Source organism: Aythya fuligula, chromosome 8 (genome assembly GCF_009819795.1).
Source record: "Aythya fuligula isolate bAytFul2 chromosome 8, bAytFul2.pri, whole genome shotgun sequence".
In the NCBI taxonomy this organism is placed as follows: domain Eukaryota; kingdom Metazoa; phylum Chordata; class Aves; order Anseriformes; family Anatidae; genus Aythya; species Aythya fuligula.
Genome location: NC_045566.1, coordinates 8953573 through 8973368, shown reverse-complemented (window position 1 = coordinate 8973368; position 19796 = coordinate 8953573). Strand labels below are relative to the sequence as shown.

The following is a 19796-nucleotide window of genomic DNA, read 5'->3' as shown; positions in this document are numbered from 1 at the left end:
TGCAAGCATTTGAAGAAAGTCTTCAAAATATTAACCAATACAACTGTCATCTTCCTGTGTTTCCAGACATTTTACAATAGGAAACAAAGAACAAAACCCTACAACAATAGCTCAGAGGTATGAATTGCCTCATTCATCCCAGTGGAATGTCCAAAAACATTAACTATTTTTTGGCTACTTCAGCAGAAACCAGGCTGCTGGATTGTAAGCTCGTGCCTGACCCAGTAGCGCTTCGGAGTGGGAAAGCCTCCCCTTCTTCCCGGCACGGAAAAGTAGTAGCTGCTTTCCTGAAAGGAAGCGAATAGTCTTGGTGATGGAAGAGGCTGCTGTGAGGAGAAATTCTGACACAGCATGAAGCTGCCGCCTTCCTCTCTCTATACCCAGGCAGCTCAGCTTTGCTCTGAAAAAAAATAGTGGCTTAATTCAAGCCTGATTCTTAGCCCATAAAGGTGGTAGGTGCTGGAACTCTTACTGTAATAAATTAATTAGCAATTAGTCTATAATCAAACATCCCATAAGCTAACAAAGCCACCCCAGCCCTTCAGCTCTGAACGGGAAAAGCCTGGGACTTTGGTGGAGGTTGCTTTAATTTCTGCTTTAACACCCTTGGAGCAGGAAAGACGAGGTCAGCACCGTAGGCTGAACTCGTGTTGAGACAATGCCATCATAAAAACAAAGTTTGTTCAGACTCCCATTAAGCCCGAAGCGTGCTGATGCACCACAGCCAGGGAGAAAACAGATGGCACTATGTCATTCGGCCCCGTCCTCCCCGTTACGGATGGTGGGAACTGGAATAAATTGCAACTTCCACCGCCACGGTCTCATTTCCAAGACCAGGAGGTCAGAAGGGAGCTGCGTTAGCTGCAGTGACGCTGGTGGAGCCACGTCCTTAGGACTTGCCAGAGGAAGCCGAGCTGTCAAAGCCAGCGCTGGGCACCTGGGGCTTCCTGAGCCAGGAGGAACGCAACCAGCACCACAATCCCAGGAGTACCTATTACACCTAAACATCTGTACAGAAGTCCAAGTCTGAACAGAAAATCAATAGCTGAATTCCTCAGTTTCCATAATCCCATAATAGCAATCCCAATAATATGCTGTAAAGCTTTCAGACTGATCTGTGTTAATGAAGAATAATTTATTTATTTTGCTTACCCTTCCGCCTAACACTGGGATTCCTGAAGAGTTATTACCAGGTGACATCCTCATACTTCGTTAGTCATTCTGAACAGTGACCAAAAGTTTTAAATTAAGGCTACACCAAACAACTGGAGATTTTTTATTTTTTTAATGAAATCTTTGACCTTTATGAGCAATTCGTAGTTATTAAATAAATAGAAAACATTCATTCAGAAAAAAAAAATCACAAAAGTTATGAAAGTGCTAGTTTTCCCCGATTTCTTTATAAAATTTCATGATACAGAGTCTGTTACATGTGCCTTCCTGTCTGAATTCAAAATAACTTCATGCAAAGTAAAACCATGGTTATATTTCCCTTCCCACCCAGCGCAACCCCACACACAGGAATCCAAACGTTTCAGCAGACTTCTAGAAGTTAGTGCTTTAGCTCTGCTGCCCCTGCTCTGCCACACCACAGCGACGGCTCACAGTTGGCACACACACGTAAAAGTCAGTAGTTAAAAAATTCAACAGAAGAGCATTTAAATAAGCATCATTATTAAAGCTTCATTAAGGCTTCAAGTCGATTCACCTCCTGGATACTTTAAAATTACGCTGAACTGTAAACACGAGTGCAAACATACTTCAATGCTGACCAGCACTGACTCGACCAGGCTTCTAGAGGTGGCTCTCAAACTGGGCTGAAAGCTCAGTTCTGCAAATTTTAATGTTGCTACAACAAAGAGACCTCATAAAAGACAGCTTAATCCTTGGTTTCCTGCAGTCTTTTACAGAGGGGTCCCACTTCGATTTGAAACAGCATCTGCCAGTTATCTCTGGAGATGTTCAGAACAACTTTGGCAGTTGCCTGAGTTGTTTTACATCAAGAATGGTGCCAACCGAGTTCATGCTGTGTGACTGGTGTAATGTGTCAAGGGCTGAAGTATGCAGATTTCCAGGGAAAACTTTAATATCTCCTTCATATCTCCTGCCAGGTTGTTCAGTGAATTCAACCTTCCCAGGTAACAATTTGTGGTTTGATTTTAAATCCTTCAAAATCTCAACCGAGTTGTCATTTGCTTGTTCTGCTCTGGGAGGAAAAAAATCGTTTGTAATGTTTCTTATCATAGGACCGTTTAATTCTGGCAGAGGAGCATTAGCAGTCAACTCTCTGCTGCGACTTTTCAGATGAGCAGGGAGTCCTTCATCAATTCTTTTGGATAATTCAGTCCAGTGGTTGAAGCCATCCGACACAGGGGTGCAGTTGTGCAGCGCGTTTTCACTTTTGTCAGTGCCACAGCTGCCACCTTGAACGTGCAGTTCCTCTTCATCCTCACTACTGTCATTGCCCTGTATCAGTCCGTATCGTTTCATGTACTTCTTGGTGGCAAAGGACATATTGTTTGGTGAAATTAGGCTAAGGCCCACCATGCTCTTGTCCACATTTGCATGTGAGGCGTCTTGGAAAGAGAAATCGGGAGGAGGATTTGGGCCTGAGCGACTGAGAGAAAGTCTAGATAACTGATTTTCACTGAGATACTTGAGTGCTATAGCGTTTGCTTCCATGCTCAGATCAACTACGTTGGGAGTTAAGCCATACATGCTGACGTTGGCAAACGACATGTAATTTAGTCCAGGAATCACTGCTTCAGGATTTATGCATGCTAGGATGCTGAAATAAAGCAGCAAAAAGTTAGTTTAGCGTTACAGGAAAAGAAATATGCATTTCACAGTATAATCTGATCTATTCATTTCGCTCTCCACATTGATTTCTCCTTTCTCCTGAGCACCACAGCTTGAGCAGGCTGCTCAGTGCTGAGGCCAGACGTCCTGCACGTCCTGCAGAGCAGCTCTCCAGCCAGTCACGCTGACAGTGTTCAAACAGTGTCTTGGAGAACTGATGATATTCCCTTCTGATTCAATACTGACCACAGCCCTGCTACCAGGAAGAACCAACCTCTACTAGCAGATTTCAGAGCTGATTGTTTTCTAAAGCAGATTTGAGCTATTGTCGACTTTCATCAGCAAATGAGAAATTACCAAATGCACCACCAGAAATCAGGCTTTCACTGTTGTTTCTTTCTCTGCTGAGCTGGAGACCTTTGCTCTGAATTATTTATCAACCATGAATGTGGCAGAAAGAAGAATCCCATCCCCTGCCCCAACTTTGAAGAAAAAAAAATCAAGAATTCTCATTTTGTCTTACAGGTTCACTTATCAGCATATTATTGACTAGAAGAACACCAACAAACTGCAGCCAAGAAGGAAGCAAAGAAATTCTGGAAAAGTATCTGATGAAATTAAAGTGAAAATGACAGAATAGAGCTCAGAAACTGTGTGACTGGAAATAGTTTTTGATACACAGCTGAAGAGAAGATTAATTAGGAGACTGAGTTTTGGTTTACCTAACACTTACACAATAGTATCAAGAACACAGTAAGGATGAAAGTAGAGGTGTATCAGGCAGTCAGCCCTATCCATAAGCAGCTACATGAACAAGACCCATGTCTCAAACACACTCCTCCAGAAATGCAGCTCTTAATGATATATTTTAACTTTGGGTCAGCCCTGAAGTAGCCAGACACCTGGACTCAGTCTTGGTACGTCTAGAAGTTACTACTCAACATAACCAGTATTTTACCTGGCATTCTCCACTTTGTGTGTATTTTTCTTCATTTTGCTGGGTGATTCAATTGTCACTCCAAGACTCCTCAGTTGCTTGAGCGTAGCGCTAATCACACTCTCTCTATCCACCACTCCCATGTCAGCCTCCGAGTTCTGTTCTGTTGCATCATCACCACTCTGATACTTAGGACCATCATTAACAAATCCTGTTTTTACTGGCAAGTGATCTTGCTCTTCTGAGGACTTTAAGAGATGGTTTACTTGGCCCTAGAGAAAAAAGGGGGCAGGGAAGGGACCACATTGCCAAAATTATCATGACGTGCAGGAGTTGTCACGAAAGCAAATTGTTTTGTTCTTTTGTAATTTACTACACAACTAGATGGGTTAACGGCTTGTTTGACAGACAAGCCAAACTCAGATTCAGTTCAGATGCAATCACGTAAACTCACATCAGTGTACAGGAACACTGTGCTACCTTACATTTCTGTAAGCTTTCTGTAAGAGTCTGTGCTGAATTTAAACATGACATTCTGCTTCAAGATTAAAGCCTCCATCCTTGAAGAGACTTGAGGGTAAAGTGCTGTGCTATTTTAAAGGGCATTAATTGGGAAAAGTTAACTGATATCATCTTTTAACTACAGAATTATATATTAGGCAGTAGACAGTACTCCATGTATGCACAGAAGAATGAGGAATAGCCATTTAGATCTTAAAAGGAAGATCTGCACACCTGGAACTTTTCTGTAAAGCATATCATACAAACTAGAAAATTGCATGGGGTTTTCAGTCAAGCCAATCATGACTTCAGCAGTGTGTTGTTGGAACTGTTGCATTCAGATTTGAATATGAAATTTCAATGAATTACCAGCAAGTGCTGGTAGAGCTTCTGATCCTCCGATGGACGCCGGGGCAACAAGGAGGTGGGTGGCTCGTTTTGCTCACTTGTTACCACCACATGGTTGCTGGCTCCCTCTGTTGGCTCTTCCTGTAAGCACATGCTCGGACGTTCTTGCGAGGATGAATTGTGAACAAGTGCTTGGGAAACGTTTTCGTTTCTGAAAGAAACCATTGACATAAGCAGATATATTTCTTTGAAACAGAAAACAAAAGGCATCGCTACCGGTGCCTGTCTATGAATACCAGAAAAGGAGAAAACAGACCACTGGAGATAGAGTCTAACATTTCTTGGTTGTTTTCTGCCTGAAACTTTGAAAGAAAATGACTGCAAAAAGGAGCAAAAACCTTTTGAGGACTGAAGAAACACAGCCTGCAGGGTAAGACTACAGCAGCCTCAATAGTTTTTCAAATGATGATTTGAAAACATCATTGGCTTCTCTGGATTTGTTAAAACTCATTGACACTGACTTACCCTTAAAGCAGATAAAATAAGTCATTAAAATTTTGGAGTTAGTCTTACGTTTTCAATATCTTTATGGACACTTAAAGCCTTTATGAGTCATATTTTCCATATGTTCTGAAACATGACTTATTCAGAAGGTATCTTTTGTTACCATTTATTCACCTTGGTTTTAAAAAAAAGTCCTGTTGAAGTTTAAAGACCACATTGGAAGAACTTCTCAAAGAGTTATAAGTACACACATACAGAATGCAGACCAAATATAATGAACTGAGAACAAACACCCCTAGTTGAAATGTTTCTCTGTAATAACAAATGTAAAAGAAATCATAATGTGCCCTGAAGTTTACAGATATAAAGGGTAATATTCTAGAATGAGTTAAACGATGCTCTGCATCCGCTGCTGTCTGATGTGTACATTGCATAAACCTTTTGAGACCAGACACATCAGTAGTACTATCATCCCAAAGAGATCGTTAAGTGACCCTCCTTCCCCTTCCCGTCCCTTCTCAAGAGACAAGTGTTAAGATAATGGAATTTCAGAACCCAAACGATCAATTGCCTGTGTTGAAAGCGATAAGATTTAAATCACGTGACATACTAGATAGTCAATGTAGGTTATCAGTTACTGTTATACTAACAATTATTTATCAGTCCCAAAAATGTCCCCCTCCTCTTCAAAGAAGTCTGAGTGATACTCTGTGTTCCTGCCATAAGACACTTAGAAAACAATTTCACAGATTTATGTACCCAAGTTGAAGAGAAACTTCAGATGGCATTTCTTTAAAATATAATATTGAAAACAGTGATTTGAATCAGTAGCATTACTGGTAGTGTTACGTATTTGTAGATAATATTGTAATCAAGGACTATGAACATTTAAATTTTGGCCTAATTATAATCCATCTTTCCCAATATGATTATTTTAGAAACCTAATTTAACTGGAAGGATATTCCCCCTCCTTTGGCTTTTTATACTCAGGGAATATTAGATTATTAAGTGTCAAATTGTTGAGCTGTTCCCTGTGTAAAAATAACATCCATATAGATAACTAAAAATATTTCTAAATTAGACTGAGATTAGTTATTGCTACTTGAAGAATCTGACCTTAAAAATAATGTAGTTAATATCAATGAACGTGGCACTTGCATACACAATGTAATTAGGTGCAAAATGCGGAGAAATTCAGAGGCCATATCATAATCAGTCACATAATCATAAGCCTCTCAGAACTGAAATGGTTCTGAATGCTGAAAAGGAAAAATCACTGTAGGAAAGCAAATAACTACAGCAGTGTCCCCTTTCTGCTCAGGAGTTAAGGTAAGAAAGGGAATGCTGCCAGCCCCGTACGTGCTTTTCCAAGCTAAATGCTCTTGCCATCAGCTCTTGCTGATAGGTAAACCAGCTAAATGTGTATGATTGATAAATACAAACTCTGAAGACAACTGTGTTTTGGCAAGCCATACAATTCAAAGCATAATTAAAAACAAACAAACAAACAAAAAAACACACAACAAAGAAGAAGGGAAGGAACACAACTGAAGTCAGGTGACCATTTTCATAATTCTTGAAAAGAATTATGAAAAATTACAAAAAGTAGTAACTTCTGCAAGGTAGTTCAGCTTATGTGAACAGGAGATATTTCTGGTTACTTACTGGAGAGTATTCTGATTAGCTCCTTCTTCCACGAGATGAATACTGTCTACAAAGCTGGGCATGTCAACCACCTTTAAAGAAGAAGCAATACTTGTGTTACTTGCATCTTGCTCAGCATTAATTGAAATGTTTATGTCTTCCTTAGAAATCTCTGCATCCTCTTTCTTTCCTTGTGGTATGGAGTCATCCTGTTTTTCTGAGGGTGCATCCCAAAATAAGCTAGCACCTAGAAGAGAAGAATAAGATTTTTACCCATTTAGGAAAGTCATTACTATCTTTTGAGAGCGTTTGGTTTTGTAAAGCTAGAGGAATCATTTGCTCACATTCAGGTTTTTTTCACCATTTCAAAACTGATTTAAGGTTTAGAACAGATAGGAGTTGCCAAAACATTGTTCAAGTGCTTCGTTACAAAGTATGCTCCCAAAGCATACTTGAAGAAAATAAATGGTTGTATTGAAGTGTTTTAATATACTGCCCTTGAACCTGTTGGAAAATTTACCAAATTCCTACAATAACCAAGATTTTTCTATGGATTAAACAGGAATTGATACGTTAATATGTAACCTTACAGTTACACCTGCATAATTTGCTAAAATTAAAAAGAATGCAGTCTCCCCTCCATGCACAGACCTCCATGAGTTACAGAAAGCATGGTATCAATATTGAATTTAATAGAACACCAGATAGGGTAATAGTTACTACTTTTCAAAATAGTGTATTAATAATAATAAAAAAGATGTGTATATTTTCTTAGAACAAATAATAATTAAAAATATAAGACCTTGCTAAAGCTATTGGAAAAATAACTCCTCCAGTGATGGCAATCACAGTCTTTGCAGCCCAAAGACCAAAGTAACTCCAGCCTAAACTCACAAACACAAACAAACCAAACTTGGCTGGTTTTGGTATCCAGGCATATGTTTGCCAGCATTCAACATTTCTGCAATACATTCCCTTCTCTCTACAGACAAAATCACAGAAATATCCAGAAAAAGCAATGCCAGTCTGTTCTTAAGGAATAAAGTGTTACCTGTGCTCACAGCAATGCTCACACTTTTCCTCATGGGCAAAGCTGGTGAGGGCTGAGTTTCCATAGTAACAAGTTCCCCTTGCTTCTCAGGCTGCTGAGCATTGCTAGATGAGGCTGTTTCGGAGGAACAAGCCTGACGAGCCTGTGCTTCCAATAAGCGTTGGATCTGTAACAGTTATCAGAATGGTATCGTTTGTACAGGAAAATATAATAAAGAGGCAGAAATGAATTATTAAATTTGAATCCTCTAAGATCTGGATTCAAATCCAGGCTGTGTTGCCACAGAAGTCTGATTAACATCCCAGTTCTTAGCCGTGCATGCAGCATAAATCAAAACATCAATTTTGACACTGGCAGAGCTAACAAATAAGAGGTTTTATGCATGCTGGCAGAAGTACACCAAGAAAACTTGAGGAAAGCTTATTTACACCACACTTGTTGGAAGTATTTTCTGTCCCCTTCATTCATATACGAAGCCTATTGCTCACTTACCAGCCAAGCTTTTAATATGCCAACTGTCCCTACACCGTGTTAAACCAGCTTTGTATTAAATCACAAATACAAGCACTTAAATGATAAAATTAGGGTTGCCCAGGCAATCTTTACTCCAGTATTTCTATCCACCGTTTGTTGATTAATTCACAACTCCAAAGTATTTATACCATACGGAGTGGTTTCCCTCCTTCATGCTTCAAGAGCTTGATTTTACAAGCAGGAACCGTATCTATAGCAGATTTCAGCTTAAATTTTCTAGTTTAGGTAGGAAAAATATGTATTGCCTACAGTTGTACTATTCCCATCAATTCATCACCAGCAGAATTCAAACATTAGCCCTTCAGTCCTAAATCACACCCTGCAGAAGTGTAACTCGAGGCAGGTACTTTCAAGGAACTTGACTTGGTATCAAAACAAAACTTAGTGAGTCCAGTAAAACCCAATTTTCCAGCCCAGCAACAAACACCTGGTGAATCCTGCCAGTTTACTGCAAACAGACTGTTAAAGTTTTCTAATCAAGAGCCTCAACAGCTCAGGAAGCTGTAGGCTTTAAAGGTGGGTGAAGTAACACGTGACAATGTTCTGTGCTTCACCTGTATGCTTACGTTAATGCCAAAGTCTATAGTCTGTCTCTAGCCTGGATACACACACACATATACACACAAATTTTTAACATAGAAAAGCATACATATATATATATATATATATATACAAAGTATTTATATAGAAGTCACATCAATTTGCATTATAAAAGTCTGCTGAAAGGGAAACAAACCTTCATGTTTTGGAATTATGACAAAAATACAAAGCTTAATTAGCAAAGTCAAAAGTTTCCATTGTTTTAAGTGACATCAATTAGCAGAGCTAATTCCACCCCTAAACCGGACGTGGTATGACGAGCTTTCTTGTCCTCATGAGAACAAACACTTAGTTTAATTCCTCTGGTGGGGAAACTATCAAAGTATAACCACCAAGAGGGCAGAGGAGAAGGCAGACATTTCAACAAACCTGAGCTTGAAGTAATTTGAGTTGTCTGTCTTGTTCTGTAAGAACCCTGTAAGCATCTGGAGATAGTCCCATCATCCCATTATCTGATCCTGCTTTAGAAGCAGGCGCGTGCAGGCATGGTGAGTGGGCTCCACAAAACTGTGGACTAGAAGGGCCTGCACTTGAAGGTGGTCTTATCCCATGTGACAAGCTATTTTCAAGAGAACAGTTCCCCATTTTCCCATGGCATCCCATGCTTATGGGGTTACTCGTGGTATATCCTGGATTGCAGCAAATATTTGGACAAATGATATTTTGATGGAGCACTGTACATGGATTTTGCTGAGCCATCTCTGACGGGACTTCTGCTCCACGCGTGGGGCTCATTTTACCAATTCCTTGCCAGGAGTTTACTGGATTATATTGGACAGAAGCAGGAAACTGACAGTTGCATGCGCTGGTTGGACAGCAAGGTGGAACTTGAACTGGCATCTGCAGTTCTGGTGGCCTTCTGCAGCTCTGCGGTGGAAAAGCAGAGTTGTAGAGGACTGGCTGTGTAACAGCGGGAAGTTGCCTGGAACTGGACACCGAGGTTCTTCGAACTGGAGGCTCTCCCTGCTGTGCAGCTCCATCGGGATTTAATGCAAGCCTTTGTGGTGGCCTTCTGGGTTGATGCTCAGACGCCTCTGGGGAAGGCCCACTACAAGGAGTCGAAGGAGAAGATCCAGAACTTTTTCTTGATTGAGGACAGGCATTCTTACAGTGCAACTGCTGCTGGAGTTGAGCTTGCTTGCCCCTGGAAGGCCTTGAAGGTGGAATTTTCTGATTCAAATGGTTTGGTAATTGCCTCAGAGAGGGATCTCCTACATTATCAGGCAAGTTTTGTTTGTCGTCAGAGTACTGGCTGGGGTAATACATAGATCCCAAGCACCATTTCTTTTTAATAGGCTGATGTAGCGCTCGAGGTAGACTTTTAGCACTTGAAGTCCCCACAGGCTTAGGCAACTGGCCTGATTCCATAAAGCTCCCATCCAAAACAAGGGACAGTTCAGGAACTGAAGGAAAGATCCTGGTAACCTGAAGACAATTACACAAGCAAGTTTAAGACAGCATTTTAAAGTGAGCTTCCTGCTCTTCACATGCAGAATTTTCCTAGTGTTTCTCCAAGACAGTTTTTCCAGTTAGATCCAGTATCTGACTGTTATTGGCTCCAAATCAACTGTATATGGAATACCTTTTTAAAGCTTAGAGAATCCAGGTATAGAAAAAAAGATCTCCAGGATAATTCTTATACAACAGTACTGCTTTCTCATAGCTTAATAGCCATGTCTACGAAACAAAAGCTCTATATCAATCTGGAGTAGGAATCCTTCCCCTTCCGGAGACAGGCTACATATTCCCTCTTATTATTGTTAGACCCAGTATGTAACAGACCCCATAAGGAGGTCAATAAGGATGTGACAGTTGTGGATTACCAGATATGTTCTGTTGCAGGTATTTCATTATATTTGTACACACTTGAGTTTAAAATAAATAAATAAATATATTAACCCAGAAATATACAAGAAAGGGAGTTTGCAGCACCATTCTTAACCTTAGACACCATGGCTATTCCATATAATATTAGACAGGTTCCTTAAGTAGAACCTATTGTCTCCGCTCCCAAATGCTAGCATATGCAGGAATCGGTGTCTACAGCCCTGGCACAAAGGCAGGCTGACTAGAGACAGAGCTAAGACTCTCAGTCCACTTCTTCATTTTTTTTTCCTCCTGCTAGCACTTTGAGACAGAAGCTTTATGTTTTCTGACCCCCTTACAATGAGCTTCGCTGCTTAAAGTATCACATCTTCTAAAACCTGAGATGCCCAGAGCAATTATTTACTTAGTTACCTGTTGACTCACTGGGTGTGGGCTTGGAATGGGTCTTGGGGATAAATCCTCATCTTCCACACCGGAGTCGTGATCACTTGCAGACAGCTTACTAGGTGAACAGCCGTGGGGAGGACTAACAAACATCATTAGTCAAACAGAAATCTTTACTTGTCTGTTTTGGCAGCACTAATATGAATCTTCATGTTTGTCACTGTGCAGTCTACAGTGAAATACCAGCATCATTTTTTCCTAGAAATAGTTATACACCTCCCTGGTTAGCCAGGGAGTTCGCATGGAAAACAGCTCTGGGACCAAGCAATGAAAATGCATTTGCTGCCTTTTTTTTTTTTTTTTTTTTTTAATTGCCCCAAAAGATACTAATCCTCTCTCTCCACAGTATTTAAGTGACATTCTAACACTGAAGCACTGATTTATGTTAGAAAAACAGAAAGTAATAAAGCAAAGATTGTTTAAAGGAGATTGAAGGCTGTCTTACAGCCACAGATAACCAAAAATTTGATGGATAAGTCAGGTTATATATAAGTCCCAAAAATCTAAGTTTCAACCTATCTAGGTTTCAGCTCTGAAACATCAGAAGCAAAACTGAATTTTTACCAACCTAAGTAGATTTCAGCTAGAGATTTGGATCAAAGGACACGGAAAACTTAATACAGTGAAAATACTAAGCTCCATCAGTAAAGAAACATTTGTAGGAATATCTGCTGTATAAATTACAACCACTAGTAAGAAGAGTAGAACTATTAGTATTTTTCTCTGGCTATAGGGTCAGCTTAACCATCTTACTTGAACATAAACTCTATGAATAAACACAAGCCCATTCAGATTTTAATGCAAGATCATCACTGTAGTCAGAGTTAGTCTGCCATCCTGCACAGCAGAGATCAAAAACATCTCATCTGAAAAATATCTGATTTTTGTGCACAGCTGACACCTGAAAGATTTACCTTCTAATAGGAAGTTTCTTGCAGATTCTGCTGAAGAACTCAGTTTCTGCGTTTTGGTTTTCTGCACTCAACTCAAACCGGATAGGGATCTTGTCCGAAGGTTCAACATTCTGAAATGGAATTTTATGTATTTGTGAAGCACGCAGATTTCAACTTTTGATTACTGAGGTACTGCTCCCAAAGACATAGTTTTAAGGAAGTTTATATCTGATTATTTGTTGCTTGGCCTGTACTTTCAATTCTCAATTCTTTTACCACTACAAGGAGGCAGGCAGCTTCCCTTCCTGTTTAACGCTGTTCCCCCAGCTACTCTGTAAAGTAGTTGGCCTAATTATAGCCATGAGCAGATGCTTCCTTGCTGTAACTGCTTAGATGCTCTTCCACAAGCCTTTACCATCAGAAGAAACAGTAACTGTTCTATGCTGATTCACATACAGCTAGGAAAATCCTGGAAACAACAGAAGCAAGGCTCTGTTACTGAAGTCTTGCCATCTTCAGAAAGCTTTTTCTGGAGAAAGCACACAGTAGAACAGCACAGGACATGTAACATTAACTGCTTCTCTACCAGAGCCCAGAAGCATGTACTGAGCAAATGAACAACTCAGCCTCAGGTTCTGCACACACCCAAGAAAACATTTAAAAAAAAACGATATTCCTAGGATTTCTGCAAACCTTTTATTTTTTCCCCAGACTCTGCAACCCATTCTTTCAAACAGTTACTTTGCAAAAAGATGGAATTGCTTCTGCTTTGTTACTGCATCACAGGAAGAGCTCTGCAGGTTAGCAGCCACTGAACTCCATTTTGCATTCTTAGCTTTGCTCTCCAGAAAGAAAATACAAACATGCATCACCCACAGCAGTCAATGGAAGCATCCAGCACAGTATACCAGATTAATAAATGCTATAGGAAATCAGAATAAGAAAGAACACTAGCAAATTCCAACACAGCATGCTATTTTTTAAAAGACAGACTCTTAAATGCCACTGGAAAAGTGAGCAGTTCCTGACTTGGGTGGTGCTCTCACTCTGAGACACAAATTACAATAAATCACTGGGAAAAAAAATAATAAAAAGAACAACCAAAAAACCCACATCTAACTTTAAACAGCTACATCATTTTTAAACGCTGCAGTTTCATTTGGGTCACATTATAGTGACCCCTCCTTTAAGTACTTACACTAAAGTTGATTTTTTAAATCTACCATGATGCAGTAAGGAGCCAAGCCACTTACTTTAAAGAGGTGTACAGTTTCATTGCAAGTTAACAGCTGAAACCCTAATTCAGTCTGTCCACGGCATGGAACACACTCATAAAACTCTGGATCTTTGTGTGTCAATGAATAAAGCACAACAAGAAACCTCCCAGATTCTGAGAAAACCCTAAAACAGAAACAAAAGTACATATCTTAAAAAAATAAGAAACAGGAAGAAGACCATCAGGTTCTCAATATATTGGGCAAATAATCAAACAATTTATCAGTCTGGTGACTTACTGTATTTTGAGTGGTACTGAGCCATAGACAGAACACAGAGGGACTTACAACTGATGCCGTATGCAAGAATCAAAGCAAAGTAGAGAAACAGTGAGAATAATTTTTATACTTTCTAGTTCAACCCTTCAGGATCACTTAGTACTTTAAATGAAATCCTAGAAGTCTTCAATAATAGTATAGAAGAAAACATTATAAAAATTATAGTGTTGTTTTTTTTCATAATTCAGTAGAAGAGATTATAAAGACATGTAGCATTCATCATTCCTCAGAATTCTAAAAATGCTCATCAATATTAAAAACAGATTTTTTAAATAAAAGGTATACTGAAGGTGTTTTTTGTTTGGTTCGTTTTGGTTTTTATATGGATAGGGGACAGTGCAACACAGCAGTCAATATTAGCACAGAAGTAAGATCAAGGATAACGAAAACAATGTGCATTTCCAGGAAAAAGGTACTGCTGCTTTCAGAATACTTTTATTTTATTCTTTCCAGTTCTATCTGGGATAGAGAAAGCAGTAAGAACAAGATGCTCAAAAAGCACATTCCCATACAACTTTAAAACGATTCTCACAACTTAAGAGTTAAAAATATATGATGTACAGATTGTACAGTTAGCCTACAGAGGTTAATTCTCTTTGTATGGTTCATCAAATCAACCTAATCCACTTCCAAGATAGAATCAGTGAAAGTTAATGAGAGTCAAGCATCTAACTTGACTGCCAAATCTAATAATCTAATTGGGGTCTTATCTGCATTTGTGTGTCTTTAAATTGCTTAAGGAAAAAAGTCTATTCAGTAATTACAAACATCTGTTCACCAAATGTGTTTTCATTTTGTAATTTAAAAGCAAGTATGAATAACAGCATAAGAAATTCTTATGCATATACTGCATATTCTAAGGTTTAATTTACCAGAAGAACATTTTAAAACTATAAAGACCTGAACTCCCTCCTTCCAGCTTCCATACAAAATAGAACTTGGCCAATATTACAGGTGAAAAGATATAGAAAACGAGGGATGATTATTTACTAACATGACACTGAAAAAAAATCAGAATGCAAAAAACTACAAAAATAGACTACTTAGCAGGAAGTCATTACAAGACAGAACTAGCTGCAAATCTGTGTGCTTCAATGTGTTGGTTAGATACAAGCGGGGAGAAACCACATGCCAAAAAGCACCCATAAGAAAAGTTCAAAAAAACCCAACAGCTAAACACACCACTCCTTATGTAAGTGTTTCCTGCTTGCCAGATCTTATTTAAACTGAAGAATGCAGTGACCTTAATGACAGTAAATATTTACCTTCTTGTTTCTTTGGGATATTGGCCCAGCTAGCTAACGCTTCAGTTATAGTTTTCAAGAGATTTGAGGCAGAAGTCAAAACCAGGAAGAACAACTAAAACAGACAGACCCACCTCCTATACAACTCATACATCACAGAATTCCCCCAAATATCCTCGAACCCATTTACCACACATTTCTGGGAGATACGTTTTTAGGCATCGCATAGTTTCTGTGTTTTGTAGACAAGTGACTTGCCTTTCTTGAACTGAAGAACTGAATAAGTATCGCAGGCAGCATGCCCAAACTTGAGGACTACTGATATGAGTAACTCCACTCAGCCAACTACAAGCAAGAAGAAATATCCGATTAGAGACTGCTACATTAGCAAGTTTCCACTACATATTCCCTCAAATACCACTCAAACCAATATGTGTATTAATATATTAATAGATATTTATCTATTTATTAACACAAATCTATGTTTATGAATCTACACTTACACTCCAACTAACGGCAGAGCATATGCCTTCGGATCAGACTCAAGCAGCAAAAGTAGTTTTCTCGTCTGGTCCATAGTAAGGTAGCTGAAACAAAGCAGAAGTTGTGTTTTTTTGTTGTTTGTTTTATTATCATCACCATTAGTAGTATTAATATTTTGGAAATCAGTCTTTCAGAAAAATCCTGAAAAGAATGATGAAAGTTTAGAAAGTACTGCAAGAAGGAAGTCTGAGAAAAAAAAAAAAAAGTCAAACCCATTCTTTCTCCATACTTACTGCTTTTCACTAATTCCCTGTGTCAATCAAAAAATTATCAAGCACATTTGCTTAATATTCTGGTAGTTACAATGAACTAGAAGTGCAAGTCATGTTAAATTTGAATAACTGTCAGGAAGGCATTCACAAGGTCTCTCACCAAATAAAATGGCATTCAGTTGCTTCAGATTATTTTCTTGCTCTATCCTTAGTTCATCTTATTAAAGCAGTTACCAGTCAGAATGACAATTCCCCAACACCATCCTTATAAGCACGGTTAACAGAAAGAGCTTTTGTTCACATTCATCTGATGTTCGTTCTAGGGCCAGCACTGCTATCGTTACACAAGCTGGATGCTGTTTGTAGCTGTTTTGTTGACTAGACATGCCTCAGCCTGCCCCAGCAGGAAGGTGCTTCTACTGAGGTCAAAAGCAAGAGCTCCTACTTGAACGACTTAAGGTTTTTACCTGATCCCATTTCCTGCTTGTTTACAATGTACTGTTTTTCTAGGTACCAGAAATCATGTTCTTTTCATGTCAGTTACTTTATTAAAAAGCAAAGCACTGAGATGCCTCCTACCTTCCTCTTCTAAGGCATACAGGCCACTTAAGGTGTTTTAGCGTCATTCTTTACTTACCCGCATTTATAAGTTCCTTGCACTTGTGCAATATTCATAGGACCATTCAAATTTCTTGCTAGGGCTGTGGGAATAATTGGGACAGATTTCACAGGGGTGTATTCCAAGATATTTGCTGTGGTAATAGAAGCCCAGTGAAAACTGAAATTTAGATTATCCAGGTTTTCTGTGAAAACAATGTGAGCTCTAACAGTGAGCAGTTTAGACAGGTCCAGTGAATCTTTACTGCACAGGCTGTGCTGCAGATCCTACAAGTAAGGGAAAGAAAAAAGTTAAACCATACAAAGTTGTCTTCATATTACTACTACGATTCCATTTTTACTGCAGTAAGAACTCAAATTATTCATTAGCCAGTGCTGCAGTAGGCACCGTATGAAAAAAGATAAGCCATGCCTCCAAAGCTCATGGCTATTCTGAATATAATGAATAATAATGTAAAATATATTTGAAATTAAACACATCTTAAATGCATTTGCTAGCCTTGCTTTATAATATATTCAGAAACCTGGGGATACTTAAATTATATAAAAATTAATAAATTAACAGCAACTAGAAGGCTCAAAGTGGACCATTGAAGCTTTCCTACGTGCATTCAAGAAATTTATATTTTGACATGCGGATGTATCACCATGAGAAAAACAATGTAAAGTGCTATTTGTATGAAAAAATACATAGTTGAATGTATCACTGCAGTAACTACAGGCAAATGATTACAGAAATAGGTGTTTTTTCTGGATTATTTATCCACAGAGCACAGAATAGTTTACACATTTCAGCTATACCTACCAGCCTACATAGCCTTTACAGGTTTTCTTGCAAGTCACTTGCTTAGCAATACTTTTAATGAACTTTAATGCAAATACCACAACTCACTCGTGATAGATTTGAAAGAAAAAGCTGTTCTTGCTTGTTTAAATAAGTGTGTTGCTATCACAGTCATGTTGCTCTTTTTCATGGTCAGACCAGCTGAAAACTTACAGTGAGACAGCAAGATTTTAGTCGAAGATAAAAGAAAGCATAATCCCTGAACTTCTGTGAAGACCACCGATTCTGAGTAGTTTTCAGTGTGCTTTTCAGTGACACTCAAGTAGCTCATTTGACATCACCAACTAAGTAGTTTTCCTCCAGGCACTACTTTTCTAGTTTTGGTTTAAATTGGTGGGGTTGGAAATTAAGACCTGTACATAGTCCAATCTCCTGCCTAGATGGCAGTTTATTAAGAAACCCAAAAGCTGCCAGCAGCTGCCTACCTTAAAAGCCAAGCTGATATCTTCAGCACTGTGGACTATAATGCTGCCTGAAGAAGGTCCCCAGGCACTAACTGTACACCGAATCAGAAAGTCTCCAGGAAGAGATGCAGTTGGAACTTTGCCCGATCCACCAGCAACTTCTCGGCCAGGATCAAAACGGTCTATTGTTAGCTTTATGCCTTCCCCATCTTGAAAATAAACAAAAAGAGTCCAAGAGCAACAACTCAGGCTCCTTGATAAAGGCTTATTCAACCAACTGCTATTGTCTGTCTACTTGATATTTAAAGTTACCTTCATCCACTGCAAGAGTCCCAAGTAAAAAACAGGCAAATAATTTCTTTTCACTCTGCTTAGCATGGCGATAGGCAAGTCGCAAGGTTTTCTCCATCAGAAATAATTTTGGATTTCTAAAGAGAGACAACAACCAAGTTTAAAGCACGAATTTTTTTTAACGCGCTTTATTGTGCTAGCCTACGGATCTTTTATCCTCCTTTGAAAAGAAAATATACAGAAGCAGCCCAAAGCTCTAAACAGCAAAAAGATAAAAGTTAGTAATATTGCATAAAATATTCATGGGATTTTATCTCTTGTTCTGTGCATCACCCCAATCAATCATTCACGTTCAAGAACACACTTTAACTAGAATAGATTCACAGAATGCTTTATACGATTATCTTAACAAAAATATTTTGGCTTGATTAATCCTGCAAACTAAGGTCAGAGTGGAAACATTTTTTTCCCCCTGGAGAATAAATAACAAGAAGAGAGAAGAGCCTTTTCAGCTTAAGAGCAACATTGTTATAGAACTAAGATGCATGATAGTGAATTATTTTAATATAAGGTGTACAAGTTAGAAACATTAAGGCTAAAACACAGAACTCAAGTTTCATAAATCTAGAGAGTAAATAAACAAAGAGAGTAAACAAAGCTTAACTAAGTTTGACAGGGTGCCCTATCATTTTAGCCCAGCACTGAATGCGGATTTAAAAGCTACAGCAGCCTGAGCTCAAAGACACAGCAATGTCAGGAGAAGAATTATGTAACTTATAAAATCACAACTCATTAAAAAAAGGTAAAATGGTAAAAAGTTTGGAATTTGGGTTACTAAGTATATCAACATTATTTTAGCTCATCATAGCTTATCTGTTATTGACTTGGAGAAAGTTCAAAGAGAAGCTACTGATTTATGTGAACACTGTGAAGATGACTCATATCCTCTTATCAAGATTAGAGAAGTAAAGTGCCTTCATAAAAATTAAAGTAATTAATTTTAAACTTGGCTAAAACTTGGAGATTTAAATTTAAACTCACAAAGCACTATGTAGAAAGGAGATGTGGAGGCTGCTCTGACCTGTGTGTAAGGGCTGCCCACCTCTTTACCAAGATTACCCATATATGAAGTAAATGGGTTATATCCTTCTCCTGTCACAATGATCTTCATATACTTGTGTGAATACTGAAGATCTTGCTGTAGATATATCTGTATGAAAATTGTCTTAAGTAACAAAGATCAATTTTTGCTCTCTGTTGATTTTAAAAGTCAGGTTTGGAATATCCCGCCCTACAAGTTCACAAGTGCTCCAGATTTTCCTCCAGACACATTCTAACAACAAATAAATAAGTAAATAAATAAATAAAAACTTTTGGTATTTGAACCCTGATTTCTGAAGCAAGCAAAACACTTAGCTTCGAGTTTTACTTGAAGCACGCTATCTGCATTTAGTTTGCCAAAAAAATACTTTCCTTTGGATATTTAGAGATAAGGAAAAGCAAGTTAAAGAAAGCTACAAGCATGCAGTTACTTCTACACCTTTCCATGTAGGAAGCGAACAGAATGCAGTTGTGGTTTAGACGAAGGTACCTCCAACCCACCTGACTGCAATTACCCCACAGAAAGAGAAACTTCTTAAACACTTAACTCTTTTCAATGAAAAATCCTATATGCTTATTACAAACACACTGGTTGTTTCTTTCTCCTTTGTGTTTTTTATACACTATACTCAGAAGATGAAATGAAGCTTTGAATCGCGTCATTGTCGCGTTATGTCAGCCACCAGCTGCCTAAGAAGGCCTCTCCGTACCTGTAGTAGGCGATGTGCGAACCCACGGCGTCACCCATGGGCGCCGGGTCCCAGAGCGCGCACCTGGCCAGCGGGAAGCTGAAGGGAACCATCCTCCTGCGGCAGCGCTGCGAAGACGGCAAAGAGACAAAGTAAAGCGCCGAGTTCACCCCCATTTTCAGTTAGCGTTTTTCAGAAGAAGCAAAGGACTCAC

At 38.9% G+C, this 19796-nt stretch overlaps 1 protein-coding gene across 1 annotated transcript; it reads right to left on the bottom strand.

Moving 5' to 3' along the window:
- Positions 1–1356: 1356 nt before the first annotated feature.
- On the bottom strand, positions 1357–19695 carry STIL (STIL centriolar assembly protein). Its single transcript, XM_032192812.1, has 15 exons — positions 19604–19695; positions 17814–17929; positions 17523–17710; positions 16273–16520; positions 15384–15467; positions 15139–15225; positions 13337–13484; positions 12105–12214; positions 11158–11272; positions 9289–10344; positions 7786–7951; positions 6756–6981; positions 4607–4796; positions 3758–4008; positions 1357–2788 (listed from the first exon to the last, which is right to left on the bottom strand). Exons 1-15 carry the CDS (start codon positions 19693–19695, stop codon positions 1963–1965), a joined length of 3903 nt encoding a protein of 1300 aa, XP_032048703.1. The 3' UTR covers positions 1357–1962.
- Between the last annotated feature and the right edge of the window lie 101 nt (positions 19696–19796).